At 40.4% G+C, this 25784-nt stretch overlaps 1 protein-coding gene across 3 annotated transcripts; it reads right to left on the bottom strand.

Moving 5' to 3' along the window:
• On the bottom strand, positions 1-25297 carry akap11 (A kinase (PRKA) anchor protein 11). Of its 3 annotated transcripts, none has more exons than XM_036565345.1 (12): positions 25189-25297; positions 19425-19522; positions 14460-14570; positions 14100-14153; positions 13779-13910; positions 13088-13325; positions 7766-12056; positions 7450-7605; positions 5840-5926; positions 4892-4938; positions 3914-4095; positions 1-3022 (listed from the first exon to the last, which is right to left on the bottom strand). In XM_036565345.1, the coding sequence occupies exons 2-12, from the start codon at positions 19485-19487 to the stop codon at positions 2855-2857; spliced, it is 5529 nt and encodes a 1842-aa protein (XP_036421238.1). In that variant the 5' UTR covers positions 19488-19522; positions 25189-25297; the 3' UTR covers positions 1-2854. The 3 variants fall into 3 exon arrangements, with proteins under 3 accessions (XP_036421238.1, XP_036421255.1, XP_036421247.1); XM_036565362.1 differs by having other exon boundaries at positions 5840-5923; XM_036565354.1 differs by lacking the exon at positions 25189-25297 and adding an exon at positions 21229-21344.
• Between the last annotated feature and the right edge of the window lie 487 nt (positions 25298-25784).

Genomic DNA, 25784 nt, shown 5'->3' with positions numbered 1-25784 from the left:
TTCACAGCTCACATGAAAAAGCTTTATTCTTAACCACAGCTTTAACAATAACATTTGTAGTGCTCTTCAGCCTTTAAATGTGTAAACTATTCAGCAACTTCACTAGGGGACAAATAGTGTAATCACCATTATAAGTTATACTGACATAAATTATTAAATATCTTTCAAGATTATACAAATATGCAGGAAAAACAGAGAAGTAAGTGTGTGTTATCTGTCCACTACACTATGAGATGGAAATGATACTGCACAAGTAACAAAATATTTATCTTCCAACTATGAAGTCAACTCTGCGGTACACATTCAGCTTTAAATAACACAAAGAGCATTTAGATCATTCATGAAATATAGGAATGTACATAAAATAAAGTCAGTACACAAGGGTAGCACATCTATGTCTGTTTACACTTACAGCAAGAGCACAAATGCATGTACAATCCCACTGTGAAAGGGGCAGCACTGAAAGTTAGTGTGCAGAATTGCAAATACTGTACACCTTCAATTCATTCGTTCGCTTATGTTTTCATGGCGGTTGACCAAGATTCTCTCTCTCTCTCTCTCTCTCTCTCTCTCCTTTCTTTCTCTCCCACGTTCAGATTTAGATAATACCTACTACGGTCAGCATCAAGGGACTGTACAAAGTTTATGGCAGATTCTTTTACAGATTTCATGTAAACAAAATAGTGCTCTCCTCATTTCCTTCACAATTAGTGTCAGTCGAAAGTAGATTTGGCAGCATGAAAACAGAAATATACTTGCAGTGTTCCACTGTAGCGTTTCACATACAGCTAGCATGAGCAGCCACTGTGCTGTATGACTGGGCTTTAGGGCATGCACATGAGAAATAATCAGCACTGAACATATGATGCCATGAACAGAAGATCCACACTGAAATAGTAATACATGTAAGCATGAACAGATAGCATAGCATGCGTATTACAGTGCATATGTGAAACGATGCGCTCTCTACTGCCCAGATCATTTCCATACTGTCTACTTTGATTTGGTCAACCTAAACATACTGTACGATTTTGAACTGAATCAAAGTTGCAGAAAATACACACATCAACTCATTTAACTTGTGTAGCAAAACTGTATTTTTACTGAATGACTGGTCCCTAGAAGCCTGACATTTCCGCACAGGGCAGGCATATTAAAACTCTACTTAACACAAACTTTGGTGTTTTTTATTTTTTTACCAAGATCTGGGCATTAAGTTTCAAATATACTATTTTGAGGTTCTGATGGAAACGTGGGAAGGCTCTGCTTTGCCATTCCACAGTAAAGTGCGTCCTTCATGGGCAGTGCACATTAAAGTGCAGGCAATGAAGGCGTGGGGTAGTATTTGAAAGATTTTGGTTGCCAGATTACTACTGGAGTGTGATTATCAGCTGAGTAGTGCAGGCACTGTCACCTGTGGTTCAGTTGTAGTTTTAAAATGGAGCTATGTAGAATTTCATTTACATCTGGATGTATATGTATACATAAATCTTTTTACAACCCTGGCATTTGAGTTTTTATTTCTGTAAAACAGAGCGTAACCAAGATGCCATCGAGTTCAAATCTTAGTAGTACACAACATAGTTTTTATGTCTCACCATCTGTGCATCACAGTAACAACTAATGGACAAAAACGATAAAATAAAAATAAATTCTTTACTGGTTAAAGTTCAAACTCTGCCCTCTGACCACCATCTGTAGGTCCCCTTCATTCAACATAGCCATTTTACCTGTTTAGCAGCTTGTCATTTATCCACTATTTAAAACGTTAAATGTTTACTTGACATGGCCATATTTTTAAAAATAACATTTTCTCAATTATTTTTTTGGCAACAGTATATCAAACATTTTCCGAGTGCACTCAAACAAATACATTGTAATTGTTATGGAGAATCCTTCAGAGGATGCGGACCATCTGGGTGTAAACAACTGTTTTACCTTTACAGTCATACAAAAATATATTTACATATATGCTGCATTATCCTCAACATATACTAAGTGCCATCCTAAAATAAAGAACCAAAAAAAGGGAAGGGATGAAAATAGTTATAAATGATCTATGGATGGATTCTTTCAACAGCAACTATTTTTGACCTGTCAAAATATTTACCATGAGGCATGTCATTGGAAAGGTATTTTGAAACCACAAATATTGGTACTGAAGGTGTGTGGGCAAAAATGTGCCAAAGGGAGTAACTACTATAATTGAATAATTGGCCTATAACTGCCAACCACTATAGTGTTTCTGAGTTAATTTGGCTGTCAGTCTGCGGATTTGTCTACAGTGACCAGGAACATAGATATAGGAGCAGAAGTGGTTTGTTTGGCTGGTCCCTTTGACATGTGGAAACATCCCCACAGAGGAAAGGTATGGAGGTGACCTCTTCCTTGCAGCTGTACGGATTCACTTACACGTAGCAACTCAACCACAAAGCCCTTTGTCTCACTGTAACACTTGGTTAGGGCAGGAAAGCGAAACACTGAGGAAGGTGCAATTGATAGCATATTAAGAGTGTGATATGCAGTCTAATGTCAAAACAAACAAAAAAAACAACACAAAGAAAAGTGACAAGTGAAAAACAAAAATACCTTCAGTCACAGCATGTGACACACATAACACACACACAGGTCTCCCAGCGATTACATCAGCCTGTCCTGTGGTGCCCCCAGAGTGGTGATGGGTGCACTAGCAATCCACAATACACACAGACACATTCAACTGGCTAGGCCTCTACATTTGGCAGGTACAATGCACATCACTGTGAAGTGATAGGAATCTTCACCTTTAAAACAGTGCTGTTAACGCTGACGAAAGGTGTGTCGATCGCTAATGTAAGCAGCAGGTGACTGTGGTCTATGCATGTTCTAGAAGCCACTGGAAGAGGGACCTGTGGACATGCCTGGCGTCCACAGCCCCATGCTCTTCCTCGGTCGGGTACTCCTCGTAGTATCTGAGAAGGGCCTGCAGGAGCTCTCCGACTCTCCACTCTCTCTCTCTTAGCCTCTGTACTACAGCCAGAAACTACAGCAGGACAAACAGGAACAAAGCAATCTTGTTTGTAAGATATTTAAATGAACAGTTCAACATTTGGATAAACTGTAGCTGTTGGAAATATGACTCCTTTAACCTACAGTGGTGCTACAGTAGGCTCTAGAGTATGATTTTCTCGTTTAAAGACTAGGAAAACACCCTTTTGTATAATGTTTGCGCAAAGCATGCTGGGTATTGTAGTGACAAAACACTAATGGACAAAACAAAAAAATAATACAAAAATCATGAATCATAAATTCTATTAAACCGATGAGGCTGTGCGATGCAATGCTACAGAATATTACAGGACAATTGCATTAAATGCTAGTTTCAGGCCAGAATACTGCTTTAACGGAGGCTACTAGCTACAAATTCAGAAAATCAGAGACTATCAGCTGCAGTAGGCTCATAGAAGCTTTCATATATTTAAATGACTATTTTAAAAATGCACAAAATGAATGAAACTGACTTTACTACTGAACTCAATTTAAAATTCCTATTAGCATTACTTACATGTATGACATTTACATTCACACTACTCAAATTATCCAACTAAAACAAAGTATTGGTTTATTACTAATGATTACTAAACATACCCAACAGAGCTTTTTTCCAGAGTTGGTGAGAAACTCTAGCTCAATCATTCTGTGTCCTATTTTTCATTTGCTTTGGTGAAAGTGGGTTAAGAGACCAACTTCTGACCACAAAAATTTGACTATAGCATGTTCAGGCTTCATATCGGTGTATGAAAGCGTAGGTGTGAAATGAGGTGTGAAAATAATTTTGCTGATTTTATTTGCTCAACAGTATGTTTTCCCCCTCTATGTTGGCTAACTGTGTGTGTGTGCGTGTGTATATATAAATTCCCCTGGAAATTCTAACCTGCTGCAGCTCTCGTTCCGATTGCTGCCTAAACTGAATGACTGGCAGCTCAACGATGGAAGCTGCCATCCACTGCAGCACTGCCCGCAGCTGTGCATCTGGGGCCTGCCCCCAAACATCTGTACTGACCACCAACAGAGCCCTGTCCCCTTGAGCATGCCCCCTCTCCACTCGCACTGTCCCTGTCAGAGGAAACACACAAAGGCCTGTTATTCCCACAGACACACACATACATAAACACAAACCTACCATCATCATAATCAAGTCAAGTCAAGAGGCTTTTATTGTCATTCCATCTATGTACAAGTACACAGTGGAGCAAAATTACATTCCTCCAGGAACAAGGTGCAACAAGGAACAAAAAGTACAAAAGTACAGAAGTACAAAATTACAAAGTGTGAACGTGCAGACAGTGTGCAAACAAAAATTAAGCTAGAAACAATACAATAAATATGATAAATTAAACAGACTTTAGACACAGTAAACAGACCGGACAGTGTAGCACAGACACAGCACAGATTTCTGGACATGAGGTAGTGGAATAAGGTGCAGACATATTTAACATGGTGTGATCTGTAAGTTACGTCAGATAACATACACATACACCGCAGTTACTGAGGTAGTAAAACAGTTACTGAGGTAGTGAAAACAGTGTAAACACAGTGTAATCACTGCAGATAACTCTTATTTCAGCAAGCCCATTGCATAAACCCACTTCCCACAGTCGCTCAGAAAACAGGGCCAGATGGCTCAGTCTGAATCACCTGCAGACCCACAGAGCTTGACAGTCAGGGGAGAGGGATATGAAAAAACAGCAATGGAGTTTTAACAAAGCAGTGAAACACTCCTGCTGCCAAGCATAACCATTATGAAAAAGTGGCTGGGTCAAAAATGTCCGCAAGTGAAAAACGCAGCACATTACCATTTACCTTTACCAATAAAGACACCGGACTTATAAGAAAAGAATTAATCCATTACCACCCAAGTCGTTCTTGGTCTCTGTCTCCTTCTCCTCTGTGTAGTCACTACAGGAAGAGAAATATGACAGGTGTGAGAGAACAGAACAGAAAGGCACCATTAAGGACAGAGCTAGAAGAGACTTGAAAGAACATGCAAAAGGACCACATGCAATCAAAACCAAGCGAGAAAGAGAAAAATCAGTTTCCAGCAAGCCCATTTTCATACTGAGTCGTTCCACAGTTACAGCCAGTGCTGATCTACAAGCTAAGCACCATACCAGTGAAGAGATATATTAAGTAATCCCTTCTTATTGTTCGATGTTAGATCCTTTCACACAGCAATGTGGCAGTGGGTAAACAATACTTTTTTTCTTTCTACTCTTTTGGTTTTAAATTCAGAGAATGTTGCCACAGCCCAAGGGCAACAGTTTCAATTATACTTAAGTTCATTAAATGGAAACATTGTGCTGCTTACAGATATCAATTTCTTGTTCAATGAAATGAAGTATTGTATAGAGATCTTTGTTGCCATTTTAATGAGTAATTTTCTCAGTGGAACAGTATCCTTATGAAAAGTAGAGGCCAGACCATCTCTACCGTCACTCAGCCATGCAGCATCTAGCAAATCTGACTGCTCCTTTGCCAGAGTCAAGACTTCCCTCCCCCCAAAAAATATATTTAAATGAATGAAAAGGCAGACGGAATGAACTCCCTAACCCTTCCTACACCCACCACTGTATCTACACGCACACAGACACACAGAGAGACACAAACACACACAATATAATTTACTAATTCCTTTTGCTCAAACCACAGAATGAAGAGCAACAAAGAACTGTTGTGCTCCTGGGTTTGTCTCTAAAAGCTGCTGCAGTCACACAGACACATTTTCATCAAAGCTCTGACATCATGCAGTAATTAGAGAAAGGCCACGCTGACTGTACCCAGCATCCTGCTCTGGACCAACCTGTCTGATGGGGAGAAGGACAAATGCTCTTCATAAACTTCACCCTCTAACCCCAGACTGCTCCAGCTACTGCTGTTCCCATTACTGCTGGGGGAGAGGAGAAAAGGAGCACTCAGCACTGGGCAAGCACACATACTACAATTCTATGTCACTACGTGTTTACTATACCCACCTGTATGTTGTATTAGATACAATATAAAGCACTACTCTGCTGTCATTTTTTTTTTTTGATCTCTGTAATTAAATAGTTAAGATGTAAACAAGTCATTCAGGGTGTTTTTTTGTGAAATGCTCCATTCTAGTGAATCTTGCGAAGTTGAAATTGGCAACAGTGGTGGTGATAGGAACCAAACGTCATGTCTCTAAAAGCTTCCTCACAAAAGGTTATTTTTATTAAAAGGTTATGAATACAATGTCTGATGTCTCAGACATTCTTTTACCATAATGTCGAGGATTTTGGCCTAAAATGTATTATATTTATGGTGGTGAGGCACATGCAAGGAATTGTGAGGCAAAATAGTTCCCAAAGAGACTTATTTTTTTAATTTACCACTATTTGACCCTTATCAGCATTACATATATAACTTGTAGGTTCACTGGACGTTTTGGATAATAAATAAAATAGACATTGCAACCCCTGGTTCCTATGACCACCACTGTAAAGAAATCAGAGTTGGTAAATTTTTCTAGAATGGAGTCTTTCACATCAAACCACTCTGAACGGCTTTGTTTATACTTCAACAACTGGATTATGCAGAAATTTTGAAAATCAGTGGAATTTTCATTTAAATCATAATACCAGTTACACAACAAGAAGAGCAAATGGAAGAGCAGACAGATGGGTTTCTGGAGTAGGTTTGATCCACCATCCAGAATTAGTTTCTCTGGAAACACTGCCCCGAGCTGAATGACTTCTGCTTACAACCACACCTTTCAAAAATATTTTGATACCTTCACAGGGCTTTCACTGTCCAAAATAACTACTCATGGTGTGCTTCCATAGAGATAACTGCCTGTGCCAAGAACTTCATTTAAAAACACTCAACCTTGAAAATAAGATAATAAATACAACATAATAAATGTGACTCAACTGAGTCCATCCCTATGCCTTTCTTGCCCTACAGAGAAATTCTCTAAATGTAGCAGGAGCAAACAGTCTTCAAAGAATGAGTATATTATTTATACAAAGGGAAAATCACTCCTTGGTAAAAATGAATCATAGATTAAAAAAAAAAAAACAGAGGTTATATAAAGGCCAAAAGTTGTAGTCTAGGTTACTATGACTGGATTCATGTTCAGCTCAGACAAAATATCTCACTCATTAACGTAACATCAACAAAATGTTCTGGGCTGCAATAACATATGGCAACAACAACATACTCTAACCTCATCTGCAGTTCCCTGATCAATGAATTCTGACGTCCAGGTTAAGCACAAAACTGTTTCAGCTTCTCGACCTTGTCTTTTTATTACGCTGTAAACTCTACTCACAACATTCATATATATTCATATATATATATATATATATATATATATATATATATATATATATATATATATATATATATATATATATATATATATATAAAAAAATCTACATATCATTTTACCTGTCACTTAGGTGGTGGAAGCTACTACTTTCATCTGGATGGTCTTCTTCAAAGCTCAAATTAGACCAGCTGCCAAGACTGTCATCTCCCACACTCAGATTGAGCTGCTGACTGACCGTTGACTCTGTGACATTGACACTCTCTCTCCCAGGGGCACTGGAACATGAACAACAGATATTCATAACAAAAAGGCATATATAATTAACAAAGTTTGAACTATTCAAATATCATAGGACAGAATAATAAAAACATGACATGTAACACAATATAAATTTTGTTAATTTTCAGTGAAAATGGGATTTTTTTTTTTTTTCACCTCAGATTGATGGTTTGGCAGACGTTGGATAATGCGGACGTCATAATCTCTGTGGTAAGACTTTCTGCGAAGCTTGCACCGTCATGACCAATCCCACTGTCTGCATTTAAGCTAGTGCTGCTCAGTTCTTTCTTGGCTTTCTCTATTGCGGCAGACACCATTTCTTCAGCAAAAACTGCTCTCTTATCCAAATCTATGTGAATTTTGGGAATTTCAAGACCAGCCATACCATCAGAGTCTTGTCGCATCCTCCTTTGCAATCCCTGGTATTTAAGACGTCCATCTCTGCTGCAAAACAGGCAGTCTCTTACTTGACAGTATCGGCAAGCCTTGTATGCCTCTGTCAACTTCTCTGTAAAAGAATTTAATTCCAATGTCCTCCTCTCGTCTGCCGTTTGATGGCCTGTATGTCCTAGAGTCACCTCCAAAGTGTCATCAACAATCTTTTTAGCGTAATGCTCGATTACTTGCATAACACCACTGTTGTAATTTCCATCATCTAAGCTGCCGGTGCTGTGGTACTGTCGGTTTTTCTCTGTGTATGGTAAAAGCGAACATGAAAACGTAGTTTTGATTACATTTTCTGCCATGTCTTCAACATTTGACTTTCTGTAGAGACATGAGTCAGTAAGAGATTTAGGAAGCCTAGCTGATGACATTCTTAGCTTTCTTGTGACATCACATGTAATATTGTATGCCAGCGACTCTGCAAAGTTCACAAGTTCCATGTATTCATTCCTATTCATGTTTTCCCCATCCTGACAAGCACATAACATGGATTCACTCGATGAGCTTTCTTTTCCTTGGGTAAGAATAGAAGAGGACGATTCAGATGGTGGGATTCTACAGACATTATGTCTGCCATCATGGTGTAAACGTCGAGTTGAGTGAAGCCTCAAAGGTGATCTCTGTTTTATTTTACGAGCAGCATGAGCCAGACCTGATTTGATCGACCTATAAGCCAATTGACTGGCATACTGATCCAAGATAAGTTCTCGACTTCCCCCTTCTTTCCTAAGCACCTTGATAACGTACCCTGCATACTCATCTGTAACACTTTCAAAGCTTGGGTACTCGGATGACATTCCACTCGAAGTGCTTCTCTGATGATTGAGGACTGGTGCAAGGAAATCATTTGACCACTGAACAGTCATGTTGGTCAAGCGACAGTCTTTCTGGTCACCACCCAAGCGGTTATCTGCCTTACTAGATCCTCTTTTGGCTGCTTTGTGGCGGCAATGGCTGGAACTCATCATCCTCTTTACGTCACTGATGACTTCCCCAGCGATTTCACCAGCATAAGTCCACAAGGAGTTCAATGTCTGTTCCGAGAATTGTGCACTGTGCAAAGCAACACCGCCTTTGCCTTCATCATCCCCTTGCTTTCTTACACCATCACCAAAGCTTATAGTGTCCATCTCAGTTGCCATGGATACAATATGGCATGCCAAACGCTCTGCATAACGTAGAGCTCCTCTTTCAATTGTCCTGTTTCCCACACTGGGAGTTAGTTCTGCATAATGGTCTCCAGAGTTAAGGCCATCTTCCTGGTCATCATCTTCATCTTCATTGTTGACAACTTCCTCAGAAAGGGACCTCATGAGCTTCAGCATGAATTCTGCTTTGTCTGAATCAGAGCCCTCATCTTTGAGACCTGGAGTGGGCTGGTAATGTGGGGTGGGTGGGGGTGTTGCAGGGGAGAATTCCTTTGCAAGCTTGCCTTTGAGTTTCTTCGAGAACTGTTTAATCTGTTTCTCACTAGAGATGTCAGATGGCTGCTGTGGAGTTGATGGTGGTGTGCCTGGGGTTCCACTGGGTTTTGCTCCAGAGTTGCTACTGAATATCTCCTCTGTGGCAACTTTTCTGCTCCCACGAACGCTGACTTCAAAACTTGGCACTTCCAAAGTATCCTTTATCATGGCGGGGTGGACCTCTGGGCTGGATTTGCTGGCTGGACGTATGCATCTTGAGACAGACTCACAACCTGCTTTATCTGTGTTCTTTGATCCAAAACTCAAGTGAGGCTGAGTGGGACAAAAGGATGATGAATCTGCCACACCTCCTTTAGGAACAAAAGATACAATATTCTGAGAGAAACATAAGTCATAAGGTGCTGAACTCTGACATGCCACATCCTGTGACTTTGTGGCTACACCACTACCTGAAGTGGCCATTCGACACCCTATAGTTTTACTCAAGAAATCGGCACAATCTTCCACTTTTTTCTTCACTTTGCTTGTGGTCATGATGTCAAATGCTTCACCCACTATTGTGTCCACCATAGCACCTGAAAAGTTGTGAAAACTTTTTCCAGTTGCAGATTTCCCAGAAGCAGCTCCAGCGTTTCCAAAATTACCACAGGCATTACGAATTTTGGAAATGCCTGGCACTGATTCAGATGGTGTTGCAGTATCTGAGGTGGAGGTCACTGCTCTTCCTTGAGAACAAATGCTTCTTTTGGGGCTGGTCTGGCATGTGTGACTAATGCTGGACTTATAATGACAAGTTTCCTCTGGGTTCTGCAGGTAGGATATAGCCTTGCCAGCTGCAGGGACTGGAACACAACTGGCCATTCCAGATACACAGTACAAAGCTTTCTTTACAGTGCAGCCATCTTCTTCTTGGATCCCAGCCTGCGCATGTGACCGTGGTTCCTGATAACTGGATCGGGCATTGCAAATTTTCATTGTCTGGGATGTGTCTTCAGCACTGACATAGCAGATATTGTCCAGTGACACGCTTATGGCTGCCTGTGTTGTGAAAGTCACATCAGCTTGAGAAAGTTCTATGAAAGCCTCTTGGAGAACTGACTCTGAAAGGTCTGAAGCATAAGAACAAACCACTTCCTCTTCTTGCTCAAAAGACCAGTCTCTTGGGGTAAGAGGTGTAGAAGGATGTGAAAACTGACAAACCTCCATAATGCTCTCAAATATTAGTTCCTCAGCAAGATCACTTGCAAATCTGGTGACAGTGTTATTAAATATCTGCTTTTTTACAAAGAGAAACTCTTTTAGAGCACCCGAGACTGCTTCTCCAACAAGGAAGCTGGCTAATCCGTTTATGGCACGCTCTTTTAACACATAAGCATGGCGCATTCCTATCTCTTGGAAGGCCATCTGGAACACTGAAGAGGTCAGCCTTGCAGCTAAATGGCAAAGTGTTGTAGTGCAGGAGGACACTCCTTTCTGTAAATCTCTTAAGGCACTCCCAATGCTCATTTCAACCAAGTCTGTGGCAAACTTCTGAATCCCATCCTTCAGAGACTGCGACTGTGTTCTGGCAATGGTGACTGTCTCCTGAATATCTGACAGCTTCATAAGATGTCCATTAGTGTTTTTGAATTCTTTATGACACACACAGCTCAAGTTCTTATTAATATTAATGTCAATGGGAGAGGAGTACCCACAAACAGTTCCAAGGATTTCCTTTGAGAGATTGTTTGCAAAATCTGAATACGTTTTATATAAGGAACAAAGGTCCTGTGGTTTGCGCAATTCAGAACCATCACCATCTACTTTCCAAAAACACTCCAAGGCTCCTCCTTCTCCCAGAGGACTGAAAGCCGATGAGCGAACCGGACTGAAAAGTCCCCCACTCTCCTCACAGGAGGTCCTCGTTGGCCGTGGAGAATCTGGGGTATCTGACTGTATACTGTATGGTGATCCTGGTTTAAGTGGAGTGGGTTTCTTGACATTGGCAGGGAGTGTCCTGTGGTCAAACTTGTGAGGATTCATTACTGTTGTTGAGCCACCCTTTGAAGCATATTTACTAACAGAGCTGTCAGACTGCTTCTTTTTCTGGGAAAAGAGGGCCTGTTCCTTTGGCATCTGCACGCAGGACTCGAAATGCTGATCCAGATCATCAAACTGATCAAAACTATCAAAAAACTCACTAACTTCTGAGTCAGAGTCTTCGACTCCCTCTTTAAGAACAGGGATCTTGGGAATGTCAAGCTTTGCCTTTAGACTCTTCTGATAACCAATTTCATCCAAAAAAATTATAGGGCTTGGACTAGAGCAGTCTGACTCATCAGATTCTGTGAGAGATGTGGAGGTAATGCATCCTTTTGGTGGGCTGCTTGGCGTTGAAAGACTCCACGGGCCCTCTGTACCTCCAGACCATGAACGTGGTGCCTTCTGTATTGTTCCTGACACAGCTGCAGCTGACTTTTCTTTATTCAAAGACTTCTTGGAAATGGAACTAATGATGATCCGGGAGCCAGATAAATCTTTGAAATGAGGAGGAAGAGTCTGGGAGGCCACATCCCTCTGGTTCCGCTTATTATAGAAAGCTGCAAAATGATAAAGATCTATCAGAATTAGACAACTAAATTTAAGGAACTGTTAAATCAAACATGAAGTTACATTTATTTTATTCTAATTTATTTCTAACATTCGAATACATAAACATTGAAATTACTCAAAAATGTAAAAAAAAAAAAAAAAATCTAAACGTATTTTCCTAAAGACACAATATTGAACATTGTATCTTGAGACCAATATTTTATGTTTTGCATGTTAAAGGGGCTGTCAACTTAATTGCAAATATTAAAACTGTCTCAATGAAAAAAAAAAAATCTAAACATTATTTCAAGTGAAGTTAAAAGCTAAACTAAAAATTCAGCTTTTCTGCTTGATCAGAATGGTGTGGGCATTTAAGACTGCACAGTGGTCTCACAGTAGCAGATGGTTTGCCTTTTTTAAGTAGCAGAATCATACATAAAGTAGCCCAGCAGAATCATACATAAAGCATGTCTGCTTTACAAAGCATAGTTTTTGCTTATGGGAAGTGAAATGCCATGTCACTTAATGAAGTGTAAGACATAAGTTACCATGTGATTTTCTGACAGTTAAGGGGAGTTTTTGCTACGTTGCTCAAAAGTGCTAGATAGCTTGCCTGCTCACTGGAAGTCTGTCAAGCAGAACTACAGCTTGTAGATGAACCCTAATAGTGCACTACAAAATGTTTCAGCCATTTTGTAATGCTGTTTGAAAACTCAATGATACATTTTTTGATGCTCCATGGCCATTATCCATGATGTTTGTTATATAGCAAACACTATATAATATCTGTGGCATTCTCGTTCTGATTGGTTCAAGAAAGAACTTGGGGTCAGCTTCTTCCAGCACAGTCCCACCCAATTCAAATCCAAAAGAAGAGACACAAAAGTGCAAGAATCTCTCATCTGAAACAACCAACACTGGACTTTACCTGTTACAAGTAAATTCATGCAGTGGCTTATAGCTAAACACATAAACAAATTAAGAAAATTACAGCCCCTTTAACAAACGCAAGACAATATCATGAGTGGTTGGTAATCACCTGTCTCCTCTTCCTCAAGGTGTTCAAAAGCTGTAACAAAGTCCTCCTCAATAGATGAAACAGACTGGTTAGTGTCATCATCCTCGGCTTGACAAGCCTCTGATACGCCCCTCTGCAGTGACTGTAACTCCATAGCATATCTGATTCCTGCTGTATACCGTGTTAGTAGACCCAGGATAGTATTGATTTGTGGAAAGCCCCCCTGCCTTAATATACACATGGCTCTGGATAATCCAGCCTGCATTTAGAGAAAGAAAAAGGTGTTTAGTAGACCACTATACCTCCTAAATATGTCACACATGTACCCAGTAGTGGTTTCAGAAAGTAAATAGTAATCCTGCATTAGTCAGCAGGAACAACATAATTCTGAAATAGACTGAAAACTGTTGTGTTTGGATCGGCCCTATCTTTAGAACAAATATGGGCTTTTGCATTTCTCATGATAGTGTTCCCATGACGTAAAAAAAAGCATTCACAGCATACACAGTTTTTCTTATGCTTAAAATCTATTTGATCAGGTGTTCAGTATGAACATTTAAATCAACAACTAAATGCCATACGTGTTTTGCCACAAAAAGTAGATCTGCTGTCACACATGAAAATGTACCACACAGCTAGAAAACCACAAAAAACATACTTTTCCACCATCAAATGCTCACCTATATGCAGGCATGTATGCTAAATGCTGTACCTGTGAAACGCCATCTTTTCTTTCAAAAGGTCGTTTGGGGTCTTTGAGGAACAGCACTTCTTCATCCTTTAGAGTGTGTACATGCAGTGATCTCAGCAACTCCATCAATTCAGCGGAAAGAGAGGTCAGAGCCTGTAAGCGTTACAATGAAGTGACTTCAGTTACTACTTAAGTAACAAGTTTAAATCCAAGAAGACCATTTAAAACCTGGTATTAATTTCAAAACGTATCCACTGCATGCAAGTCATTACTTAAAGGTAAATATTAGTCTAATGCTCTAACATTATATAACATTTGAGGAATTAAAAAAACAATACTTGCCTGTAGTGTGAAATCCTCACCCTCAGCATGACTAGGCAAGCATACAAAATGGATCTAAAAGAAAGAACAATGTCATGAATTTTTTTAAGCATAATCATTTAAGTTATATGGTCTAGTTTTCAACATTTCTGGAGCAGATTTCATAAAGGTGGGGAAGGTAAAACCTTTCTGCCACTTCAGTTTTGAAGATGTGAATGATCAAGATTATTGCTAGATGAAATTATTTGTTTTTTCATTTTTTAAAAAGAATATTTATTATAAAAAAAATTGCTCCTTTTGCATCTGTATCTGTGATATGCTTTAGTCACATCTGTGGCATAATTAACTATTCAGCCTTGTGTTTGCATGTATGATCCTCACCTCTGGCAGATACTGCGATTCTCTAGTATGCAGCTCTGGCACGACATTGCTTAGCTCCTTACGGTTCTTCAAAAGGCTCCTTAAGGACAGAGCTGAGTTCTCACGGACAGTCTAGCGATACAAATGCAAGACCAAATGAGAGTTCTTTAAGTAACACAACTATACTGGCAACGTAGAGTACAAAGCAGGAAAAACAGAAAGGGTGTTAGTTTAAAGGAATATCCTTATGTTGTTCCTATTTTTTCAGTTTTTTGATTTTTTTGGTTGTTCTGAATTGAATCAAATTTGTTTCAGAAACCTTATTTTTTCATAAATAACGCAAGGAAATTTGGAACATTGGACTTTTTATGCTTCTGGTTGTACAAGACAATGTTTTGAAGTGTATGTGATAACGTTTGTACCATATCTAACTCCAGAAGCACATATTTCAAGCATAAAAATGCTGGAGTATACTTTTAAATGCAGGTAGACAAAAAAATAACACTGTAAGAGTTAAATCAACAACAACGTTAAACTGTATTCTAGCTTTAATAAACATGAAGTAAATACTCTGGAAAACATTCATATGTCATGAGCTAGAAACGTTTTTATTCCAGTTTTGTTAAATGAACAGCCTTTCGGGTTTTCTCTAATAAATGATACTTAGAAGTTTTGGTAGCACTTTACAGATCGGGAATAATTGGGTAATTATATGGTAATGTTATGGTAACATGTTGTACTTGAAAATTACACACTAATTCTCTAGTTGTTAACAAATAATAAGTTAGTAATTGTAGTGGAAACAAGTCAGTAACAAAAAAGTTAAAATAAGGCTAATAGGCTGTACAAATCTAAAAATTGCCTGCTAATTTTCTAGTTGTTCATAAACAGTAAGTTAAGATAAACAAAAAAACATGTTTTATATAGTTATACGTGGTGCGGTTTTCCAAGTCTTTTGACAGATCATTCATTCATTTATAATAGAGTACCAGCATTTTGTTAACAGGTTACACTATGGGAACATCTGATATATCTTCCAGACCAGATTCTATGTAATCTCAACTGCACTATCTGTAGGTGGTATAAGTAAGAAAAACCATTGGTGATTCTAATTCAGTAACATAGTCAAAATTACCCACCCCAGTGCAGTTACCCACATTATTCTGAAGAACTGATGTTATCACCTGTTGTGAGCTGCAGTAACTAAGAAACAAGATGGAAAGAAGCAATTTTGCATTTTACAGCTCTAATACCATTTAATTTCACTGGAAAAACTGTGTCTGTACATTTTATCGCACCTGACCATTTAGACATAACAAGGAAGAAACAAAGCATAAACAAGTGAATTAGGATATGACTGATACCACTTCAGTTCAGCAGAACTACTTCAATGTTTTTGGGGTAATAACGCTAATATAATAAAACTCTACAAGACTTGTATTAAATTTATTATCCAAAAACCCTCCATGAAAAACGGACACAGAAGATCGTGTACCCTGCCCGGGAGAGGGTCACCGGGATCTACCCCTGGAGCCAGGCCTGGGGGTAGCATCCCTCGGCGAGCGCCTGGTGGCCGGGCAGCCCATGTAACCTGGCCGGGCTCAGCCCGAAGAGGCAACATGGAGGGACCATGTGGGCCCACCACCCACAAGGTCCAGCATGGGGGAGCGGTGCAGTGCCACATAGGCAGTGGGAGATTGCAGGGGGCCCTTGGTGGCCTAGGCCCCTGTGGCAGAAACTGGCTCTTGGTACGTGGAATGTAACCTCACTGGAGGGGAAGGAGCCGGAGCTTGTGCGGGAGGTTGAGAGGTACCAACTAGATATAGTTGGGCTCACCTCCACCCAGTGTCGGCTCTGGAACCTAACTCCTGGATAGGGGTTGGTCCCTCTCCTACTCAGGGGTTGCACAAGGTGAGAGGCGCCGGGCGGGTGTGGGGATATTCACGAGTCCCCGGCTGGCGGCAGTGCAGTTGGAGTTTGTCCCGGTGGACGAGAGGGTCGCCTCAACGCGAATTAAAATCGCAGAGGGGAAAACTCTGACTGTTGTGTGTGCTTATGCACCAAACAACAGGTCGGAGTATTCGGCCTTCTTGGAGCGAGTGGGCGGGGTTTGGGACTCCATAGTCTTACTGGGAGACTTCAATACTCATGTTGGCAACAACTGGGAGACCTGGAGAGGCGTGATTGGGAAGAATGGCCTGCCCGATCTAAACCCGAATGGTGAATTCTTATTGGACTTCTGTGCCAGGCATGGATTGTCCGTAACGAACACCAAGTTCGAACACAAGGATGCTCATAAGTGTACATGGTACCAGAGCTCCTTGGGTCAAAGGTCAATGATCGACTTTGTTGTCGTTTCATCTGACTTGGGACCATATGTTCTGGACACTCGGGTGAAGAGAGGTGCTGAGCTGTCAACTGATCACCATCTGGTGGTGAGTTGGATCAGATGGCAAGGAAGACTGAGGGTCAGACCCAGTAGGCCCAAGCGAATAGTGAGGGTGCGCTGGGAACGACTGTCGGAGGGCCCTGTTAAGAATGATTTTAACTCCCACCTCCGGGAGAGCTTTTCTCATGTCACGAAGGAGGTAGGGGACATAGAGTCTGAATGGACCCGGTTCAAAACCTCCAATGTGGAAGCTGCCAGGCATAGCTGTGGCCAAAAGCTTGTTGGTGCCTGTCAGGGCGGTAACCCAAGAACCCCCTAGTGGACACCGGTGGTGAGGGAGGCCGTCAAGCTGAAGAAAGAGACCTTTAGGGACTGGATGGCCCGAAGGAATCCCGACTCAGCAGATAGGTACCGACAGGCAAAAAAGGTGGCAGCTGCAACGGTGGCAGAAGCAAAATCCAGGGAGTGGGAGGAGTTTGGTGAAGCCATGGAAAAAGACTTTCGGTCGGCCTCAAGGAGGTTCTGGTCAACTGTCCGGCAACTCAGGAGCAGTCGGGGTGGCTGCGCCCAAGCTGTATTCGGCAGGGGTGGAAAAACTATGATTTCAAATGAGGATATTGTCGGTCGGTGGAAAGAGCACTTTGAAGAACTCCTTAATCCTGGAGACATGCCTCCCTCACGGGAGTCAGGGCCAGAGGCTTCTGGCGTGCCAAGCTCCATTTCCCTGGTGGTCACTGAGGTAGTTGGCAAGCTCTTCAGTGGCAAGGCACTGAGGGTGGATGAGATTCGTCCAGAGATGCTTGAGGCTCTGAATATTGTGGGGCTGTCGTGGCTGACAGGCCTCTGCAATATTGCATGGACCTCGGGAACACTGCTCAGCCTCCCTGGGAAAGTCTATGCCAAGGTGCTGGAAAGGAGACTTTGACTGATAGTTGAACCTCAGATTGAGGAGGAACAATGCGGATTCCGTCCTGGCCGTGGAACAATGGACCAGCTTTTCACCCTCTCACGGATTGTTGAGGGGCATGGGAGTTTGTCAACCTGGTCTACATGTGTTTTGTGGATTTGGAGAAGGCTTACGACCTTGTTCCCCGAGATATCTTGTGGGAAGTCCTCCAGGAGTATGCCGGGGTTACTACTCCGGGCCATTCAATCTCTGTACACCCGGAGTGAGAGCTGTGTTTGTATACTCTGCATTAAGTCAGACTCTTTCATAGTTAGCGTTGGACCAGGGTTGTGCCCTGTCTGCACTCCTGTTTGTGATATTCATGGACAGAGTGTCAAGGCGTAACCGCGGTCAGGAGGGCATTATGTGTGGAGGCCGGAGGGTGGCGTCTCTGCTATTTGCAGACGATGTTGTTCTTTTGGCTGGATCACATGGATGCCTCCAGCGCGCACTGGAGCGGTTTGCAGCGTGAAGCGGTTGGTATGCGGTCCATGGTCTTAGCCCGGAAAAGGATGGCATGCCCACTCCAGGTAAGGGGAAAGGACTTGCCCCGGGTGGAGGAGTTTAAGTATCTCGGGGTCTTGTTCACGAGTGATGGGAAGAGGGATCGTGAGATTGACCACAGGCTGGGACAGGTGGCAGCAGTAATGCGGTCACTGTACCGGACTATACTGGTGAAGGGGGAGCTGAGCCATAAGGCAAAGCTCTCTGTTTACCGATCGGTCTACATCCTGACCCTCACCTATGGTCGTGAGCTGTGGGTAATGACCGAAAGAATGAGATTGCGAATACAAGCGGCGGAAACGAGCTTTCTTCGCAGGGTGGCGGGCCACACTCTATTTGATAGGGTGAGGAGCTCGGCCATCTGGGAGGAGCTCGGAGTAGAGCCGCTACTCCTCCGCATTGAGAGGAGCCAGCTGAGGTGGTTCGGGCATCTGATCCGGATGCCCCCTGGACGCCTCCCGGTGGGGGTGTATCAGGCACAGCCTACCGGAACAAGACCCCGGGGTCGTCCTAGGACCCGCTGGAGGGATTATATCTCCAACTTGGCCTGGGAGCGGCTTGGGGTCCCTGGGAATGAGCTGGAGGAAGTTGCGGGGGACAGGGTCGTCTGGGATTCTCTGCTCTCCCAACTGCTACCGCGACCCTATCTGGACTAAGCGGTTAACGATGATGATGATGATGAATACTTGTATTAGTATGACATGTAGAGTGGGCAGATATTATACCGTAAGAGCTGGACACTAAAAAATATGAAATTAAATTAAAGGAAGAAAAAATTGCAATGACTTATTCACTGTTTAGTGAGTTTGATTGTTTTTTGGAAATAACTACTAATCAATTATTGTGTGTCAGCTGGAATATTAACATTTTATTTACAGGCTGTTACCATTATTTGTTGATTTTATTACCAACTAGTTACCACTTTAATTATTAACCTAACATTTTCTATAAGTTTAATAACAACTAGGAAATTAGCCTGTCATTTTTAGGTTAGAACAATTTACCATAATATTATCATATTATTACCAACTTATTATCAATCTGTAAAGAGCTACCGAAGTTTCTTATAGAGTTCTTTAAAGATTCATTCATGCCAAGTATTAACATGTGTGGACTTAACAAGATGTTGGTTTAATAATTAGGCTACCTCCTTTCTGATGGTGGCACGGTTCTTGAGTGGAACACCTTTGATCCTGGCACAGGCATCCATGGTAATGAAGGGCAGGGCTGGGAGGCTAGCCTCACCTTGAAGAAAAGAAAGGAGGAATAACTGACAGAGCCTGTTTACAACTTGCGTTAACATGTGTTGTGCGTCCAGATTGTATCTGGATAAACTATGGCTGGATTCCATTTACATATTTCACGAAAATAGCTACATTCCCAGTATAAAGATAGTGAAAATGCATTCCATTTACACTTGGGTTAAATGTGATGAAGATCTGTCTCTGATCACCTCTGAGTGGAGTAATCTGATCATAATCCGCTCACAACGCTTCCTGGATGTGTTTACTCCTGGCTTTTTAGACCATCAAGTGAAATCAGAACAAGATCCAATCACCAAAACGCATGTTAATGCAAGGTGTAAACAGGCCCATACGGATGGTGTCAAAAAGGGATACAATAACACATCACTGAACATGAGTAAAAGGGTCTAAATAGACCTCGAACATGTAAAATAGCACTGTACTATTTTTTTAAGATACGCAACAAAATATCAGTTTGGGCAGTAGCCTATTTTTTCAGCATGACAATTTTTCAAATCAGACGTAACTTACCACAATATATGCTGAATGCATATATTGCTGACCACTACAGAGCCATTACACACACTTCTGTCATAGGCATACCTCAAATTGCAAAAAATAAAATTAATAGTTAATTTCTAAAGATTCCCAGTCCAACTAGAGGTTTTTACCTCCTCAATTTCATATCAAAACTGAAATAAAGATGCACATAACAGCATAATATTGAGTTATTGAGATATTATGTAAACTGGCTCAAGCCTAAGACTAGCTGAAATGAGAGGGTTAATAAATGAGAACCATTACATAGAATATGACTGTAAAGGTACTAAAATATTTATAAGCCAAGGTCTGTAAGGTAAATCTGTAGTAGTAGTGTGCTGGCCCAAACAGAGCTTATCACATTCTCACATAGCCTAAAACATTGTTGTGCAGCTGCCTGATGCAAGATCTTATCTATGTATTGCACAAGAGTAAGCCTATGCAACATAAGATGAGCTAGAAAAAGAGCTGACATAGCTGATGTCTGAAACCTAAGCTGAAACCAACAGTATGAAACAAAAAATGCAGGTCAAGTCAGAGGGCTACATATCTTAAGTTTCATGATCCATGATCACATTTAGGTTATAACAGTACAGGATGTACATATTAAAAGACCTGGAATAGTTCCAAAATAAATAGTAAGCAAGACGTTGACAATGCGTTTGTTCCAAAAATAGAAAAAACTTAATTGGTACTAGCCTAAAGAAAAAAAATCTAGTAAAAGCCAAACAGCAAAACTTTGTAAAACTCTTAGAAAAGATGTAAAGAGATGTCTTTTGGTATCTAAATGGCTCAATGTCATCACTTAAAACAAATGTGTGCCTATTAAAAAAAGGGTTCCTCAAGGGTTCTTTAGTAAAGACAGGTAGAATGGTTATATGTAAAATCATGACACATAAAGAGCCTTTTCAATGCTTAAATGGTTCTTAGCAGATCAGATAATCTGCCATTCTAATAATACTTCCACAAGTTTACAATAGCCTGTTATTGCATTTTCTATTGCATTTGGTATTAATCATCATCATCATCATCATTATTATTATCATTAGTATGCATATAATTATTATGCATCTTCTTCTTCTTCTTCTTATTATTATTATTACACGTATTATTTTTATTACTGTGTATAATCTCCATTATGGAGAACCTGTTAGTTTTGAAAAGTACCTTTAAAAATGTTTCATTAGCACCAAGAAGGGTCCTGCTGTTGTTGCAAGTGACCAGATGTTTTTGTACTGCATACAGTACTGTGCAAAATTCAGAGACCACCCCCTTAAATTATTTCATTTCTAGTTCAAACAGCCATTAAGCACAAATTAACTTTTTATGAAAAAAAGCAGAAAACTTATATTTAGCAGAAAATTACATGGAAATTGTCACTACTAAATATAATACCATTTTTGAGTATTTAGTGTGTCCAGTCATAGCTTCCATTATTTTTCGGTAGACAGCTCCAAAGTTCAGCCTTAGAAGCTGATCACATTTTCTGCTTCTCACCAAACCCAAACACATTCAGTGATGTTGAGGTCTGGAGTCTGGGGTGGTCAGTCCATTGTTCTGAGAGCACCAGCAGCTTCTTTGTTTTTTTTTTCCATTTTTGTCTGTTTCTATAATTTCCTTTTCTCACTAATGGTTTCATGGTAGCTACACATCCACAGAGTAGAGTTGTCCTCTCACAGTGGAAGGATGGACAGAAAAACCTGTGGATTTTTTCAGAACTAAAGCAGATTTTCTTGTATCTCTCAAAGATGAAAGCTGTATATACTGTTTATCTGAGGGTCACAGTTTTGTTGGTCTACCAGATTTTGCATTTATGCCACTTTTAGAAACTCCTGTTTTTTTTTGTTGTTGTTTTTTTGTTTTTTCCTTTGCCTTTCTCTTCCTAATGCAAGTGAATTATATCTGATCTCTTCAGAAATATCTCTTAGAAATAACTTGTATTTTAACAGCCATTTTGAATGGAAATTAAAAAAGTCTCTGACTTTTGCACAGTGTTGCAGAACTTCTTTGGCTGACTGTGTAGTCTTCTTTTGTTGATTACAAAGTAATCACAATGTAAAGAATCAACCACGGGCAAGTTTGAGCATTCAGTCCCTGGAATACAACACAAGAGAAAAGTAGCAAGGGGTCTTTGTTAAAGAGTGTCAGGGGGGAGCGATTTTATATACACCATGCATGCTGTTTATACATACATACACTGATATATGTCAGTATATTTTATTCATAAAGCACATTTAAAACAACAATAGTTGACCAAATTGTTGTACATAAAGAGAATAATATAAAATATCTAAATCTAAAATTAGAGGGTAACCACAATCAGAAACCATCTGGGACCCACAAAGTTAATTAGAAAGAAAAATAATAATTTATAATAATAATAAAAGGAAATGATAATGAAAAAATTAAATTAAATTAAAACACAAGTTTTAAGTCTTGAAAATGGTAACAGATGAGGGATTTTTAATATTTAGGTGATAGGGATTTAGTCCCACAGCTTCAAAGCAGTGATTACAAAAGAGCAGTAACCCTTAAGGTTCTACTGAGACTGTGGAACAGCCCGAAGTAACTGATGTGAAGATCTCAGAAACCTAGGAGCAGAGCAAGAGTGGAGCAAGTCTGCAGTGTAGGAAGGGGCTAGCCCATTAAGAGCTTTAAAAACAAATAAAAGAACAAAGAACAAAAAACTATTCTCACTCTATTATCTAGTCTATTTAGTCTAGTCTATTATCTGCATTCGGTACTAGCTGGAGGCAAACCAAAGACGAAGTCCTACATACAGGCAACTGCAATAATCTAGACGTGAAAAAATGAAGGCACAAATGACTTTTTCCCAGTCCCGAAATGAAAGAAATGGTTTTATTTTTGAAACTGTACGGAGTTGACAAAAACTACTTTTGACAAGAGAGTTGATTTGCTGGTCAAATTCTGCTCCTAGAATATTTACTTTGTTCTAAGGTATTTAGAAACGCCAAAAACAATAATATCTGTTGTTTTTCTCTCTCTCTCTTAAAAATGACCAAGTTTGTAAGTACCTATACATTACTAATCTGGAATAATAAATTATTGTAAAAATGTAAAAAATATAATCCAAAGACAGCCTTAAATGAAACTGGAGAAACAAAATAACGGTACTGAAAGTCTTCACAGGCATCACATTTTACATAGGTAAAATTTTAAGCAGTTTAGTAGATGCAGAGCGACACTCTGCACTGGTAAGAATTTCCTTAACTAGGTCAGGCTGATGCCTTTCAGTACTACTGTGTGTGGGTGGATAAAGAGTGACAGTAAAAAAAAAAAAGACAAGGTGAAAGGGAAACGTTCTTTTACTGAAAGTGCATTAAGAACAGACTCTCCTTTAGAAACACACCAGTGGGAAGAGGTCTGAGTGACAGGGCTCAAGCGCAGTACTCTAAGAGGACCTTGAAATCTATATTTCACATGCCAATTATGCACACATAAACAAAAAGAACAAGTATCCAGACGATACTGATAAGCAATTATTACAAACAGGAATAATGCTTGTCAAAGCACAAACATGACCCAAGCATAATCAGGACTGATGATCCAACATTAGATCCACATTCATCTGATCAAGTATATTGGGAGAAAGGAGAAACAAAAAATGTGCCCAGTAGGGGTACTCCATGACCAGGGCTGGGAACCACTGCTCTAGATGTGTGAGGATTTTCTTGCATTCAGCCACAAAAAAATTAATAAAGTCACATACTAATGCTGGATCACAAAATCTACTCCAATTCATCCAAAAGGCACTGGACGGCACTCCAACACACCAGAGAATGCAGTTCCACTGCTCTACAGCTTCTAGCCGACGTTAAGCATTGGGCATGATGATCTTAGCGTGCATGCAACTGAAGGCCCGAGTCAGCAGTGCGTGCACCTTAAAGTCATTTTGAACTGGAAATTAAAAGACATTTTCCTTCTGTACCGTGACATGGTTTCTGAGCTAGCTGAGCATTTCACCCAGTGATGGGGGGTGGAAGAAGGGGGAAGTGGTGAGGTCATCAAAACTCAGAAGGTGGGCAAAAGTCACTACACTAGAATCAAAGATCATGGGGGAAACAAGAATCTTGTGTTTTAAATGTAATGGTTTGATGGAGCGTGTTTAACATAACCAGTGAAAAAGTGAAAAAAGATCAATTTTGATTTCATGTTGACTTTAATGTAGCCAAATTCACATATTCACAAAAACAAAAGTGGAGTCTTAATATTTGTGAACATACTGTGAACAATCATCTTGCCTATGTCACAAAACAACAAGCGAGAAAATGACAACTGACCTGAAATAAATCACTGTACCAAAACGGCAATGGAAAATGCATCAACATGCTTGATGCACTTCTTGAGCTTTTGTGGGGGGGGGAGACCGAAGCCCTTTCTATAAAGGATGAAGCCCTCAAAAATGAATTACACATTTTTGAAGACACAAAACAGGTTTTTTTTTGGGGTATCAAATGCATTCGGTCATCAAGCCCAAACATAAACCATGGTGGCCTCTCTAGCCTTTCCAGGTTAGCACTTCGATGACTACAGGCCTCTGGCTAGGAACGACAAGCTTCTTTCAAAATTGCTATTTTAACAGCACTATTCTAGCTATGTATCGTATGACTTTATTAAGAATGATATGAGCTTCATTCAGGTGTGAGTTTCCGCCCCTCATATTTGTTTGTTTACCTCTAGCTAGCTAGCACGCTAATGTTTCGCGTTTCAGGCCTGACAGTGACAGGCGTTATACAATGCTAGCTAACTAGCAACCTACGTTAGTTTTATTATTAAACACACAGCGCATCTGCGATATTTCCCTGCGATTAAAACGCTAAAAATATTTGTCTGCTGTTGAATGATAAAAAGACGTGAAGACGGTATTCACGCGTTTAGCAAGGTCAGTTACTGCAGCGTTTGGTAAGTGATTTTATTTCGACGCAGAGATTACCAAAACATCCAGCTAGCACTGAGCCAGCGCAGCAGGTCAGCTAACCGAGCGAGCCTGCTCATCGTCCACACACATAAACTCAGTAATACAGATACTACTTGTAAATATGCCTTATTGCCACTGCATCACAGCCACTGTCATCACTAGTCTCCTCAGCTTTATGTGTTTCTCACCTTTTGCTGTCGGACCCCCGCAGTGAGGCGTTAGCTGTAGCCTTTCTGTTCATGAAAACAAGCCGAACAGACCAGAGCAACAGAATCAGAAACTGTGGCTCTGACAGCCTGAGCCCAGAATCAACGATGGAGAAAGCGCAGGTAGCAGGGATGGGCGATACCGCTATATTTTCCTTTTCGATACCACGCAATACCAAAGCTAATGTCTCGATACAAACACCAGCACTTTTCAGATTGTTCTTGTGCATATTAAAAAGGGAATACTTTCTGATTTCTACAGTGAAAAGAGTATGTAGACCTGTACGTCAACAATTATAAGTCTGTGTACTAGCATTAAATAAACAGCCCTATAAACAGTTCAGTTGAGTAAAATAACTCAATATGATCTGCCATTTTTGAGCACTGACTCTTGTCTAATGTGGCCTGCACAGATGCAGAGGGAGAGGGCAGAAGGAAAGGTAGTTCCTGTCCTGCACACTTATCTGCTACATTATTATTTAATAAAAACAAAAACAAACAAACAAAAAAAAAAAAAAACATTTTCAGCATCAAAGGCTCATAAAATGAAAGTTATTCAGTTTACTGATCAAATAATA

This window comes from Colossoma macropomum, unplaced genomic scaffold, assembly GCF_904425465.1.
Source record: "Colossoma macropomum unplaced genomic scaffold, Colossoma_macropomum, whole genome shotgun sequence".
Taxonomy (NCBI): domain Eukaryota; kingdom Metazoa; phylum Chordata; class Actinopteri; order Characiformes; family Serrasalmidae; genus Colossoma; species Colossoma macropomum.
The sequence above is the reverse complement of the archived record's forward strand: the minus strand, read 5'-3'. Positions and strand labels throughout refer to the sequence as shown.

Bases quoted from the DNA above. Each gene is read 5' to 3' on its own strand.
- akap11 (XM_036565345.1), bottom strand. From the start codon at position 19,487: ATGGATGCCTGTGCCAGGATCAAAGGTGTTCCACTCAAGAACCGTGCC. The intron at 13,326-13,778 runs GTACAGCATTTA...CTCTAAATGCAG, and splicing joins GAAAAGATGGCGTTTCACAG to GCTGGATTATCCAGAGCCAT. The intron at 7,606-7,765 runs GTGAAAAAAAAA...TTCATGTTCCAG, and splicing joins TGCCAAACCATCAATCTGAG to TGCCCCTGGGAGAGAGAGTG.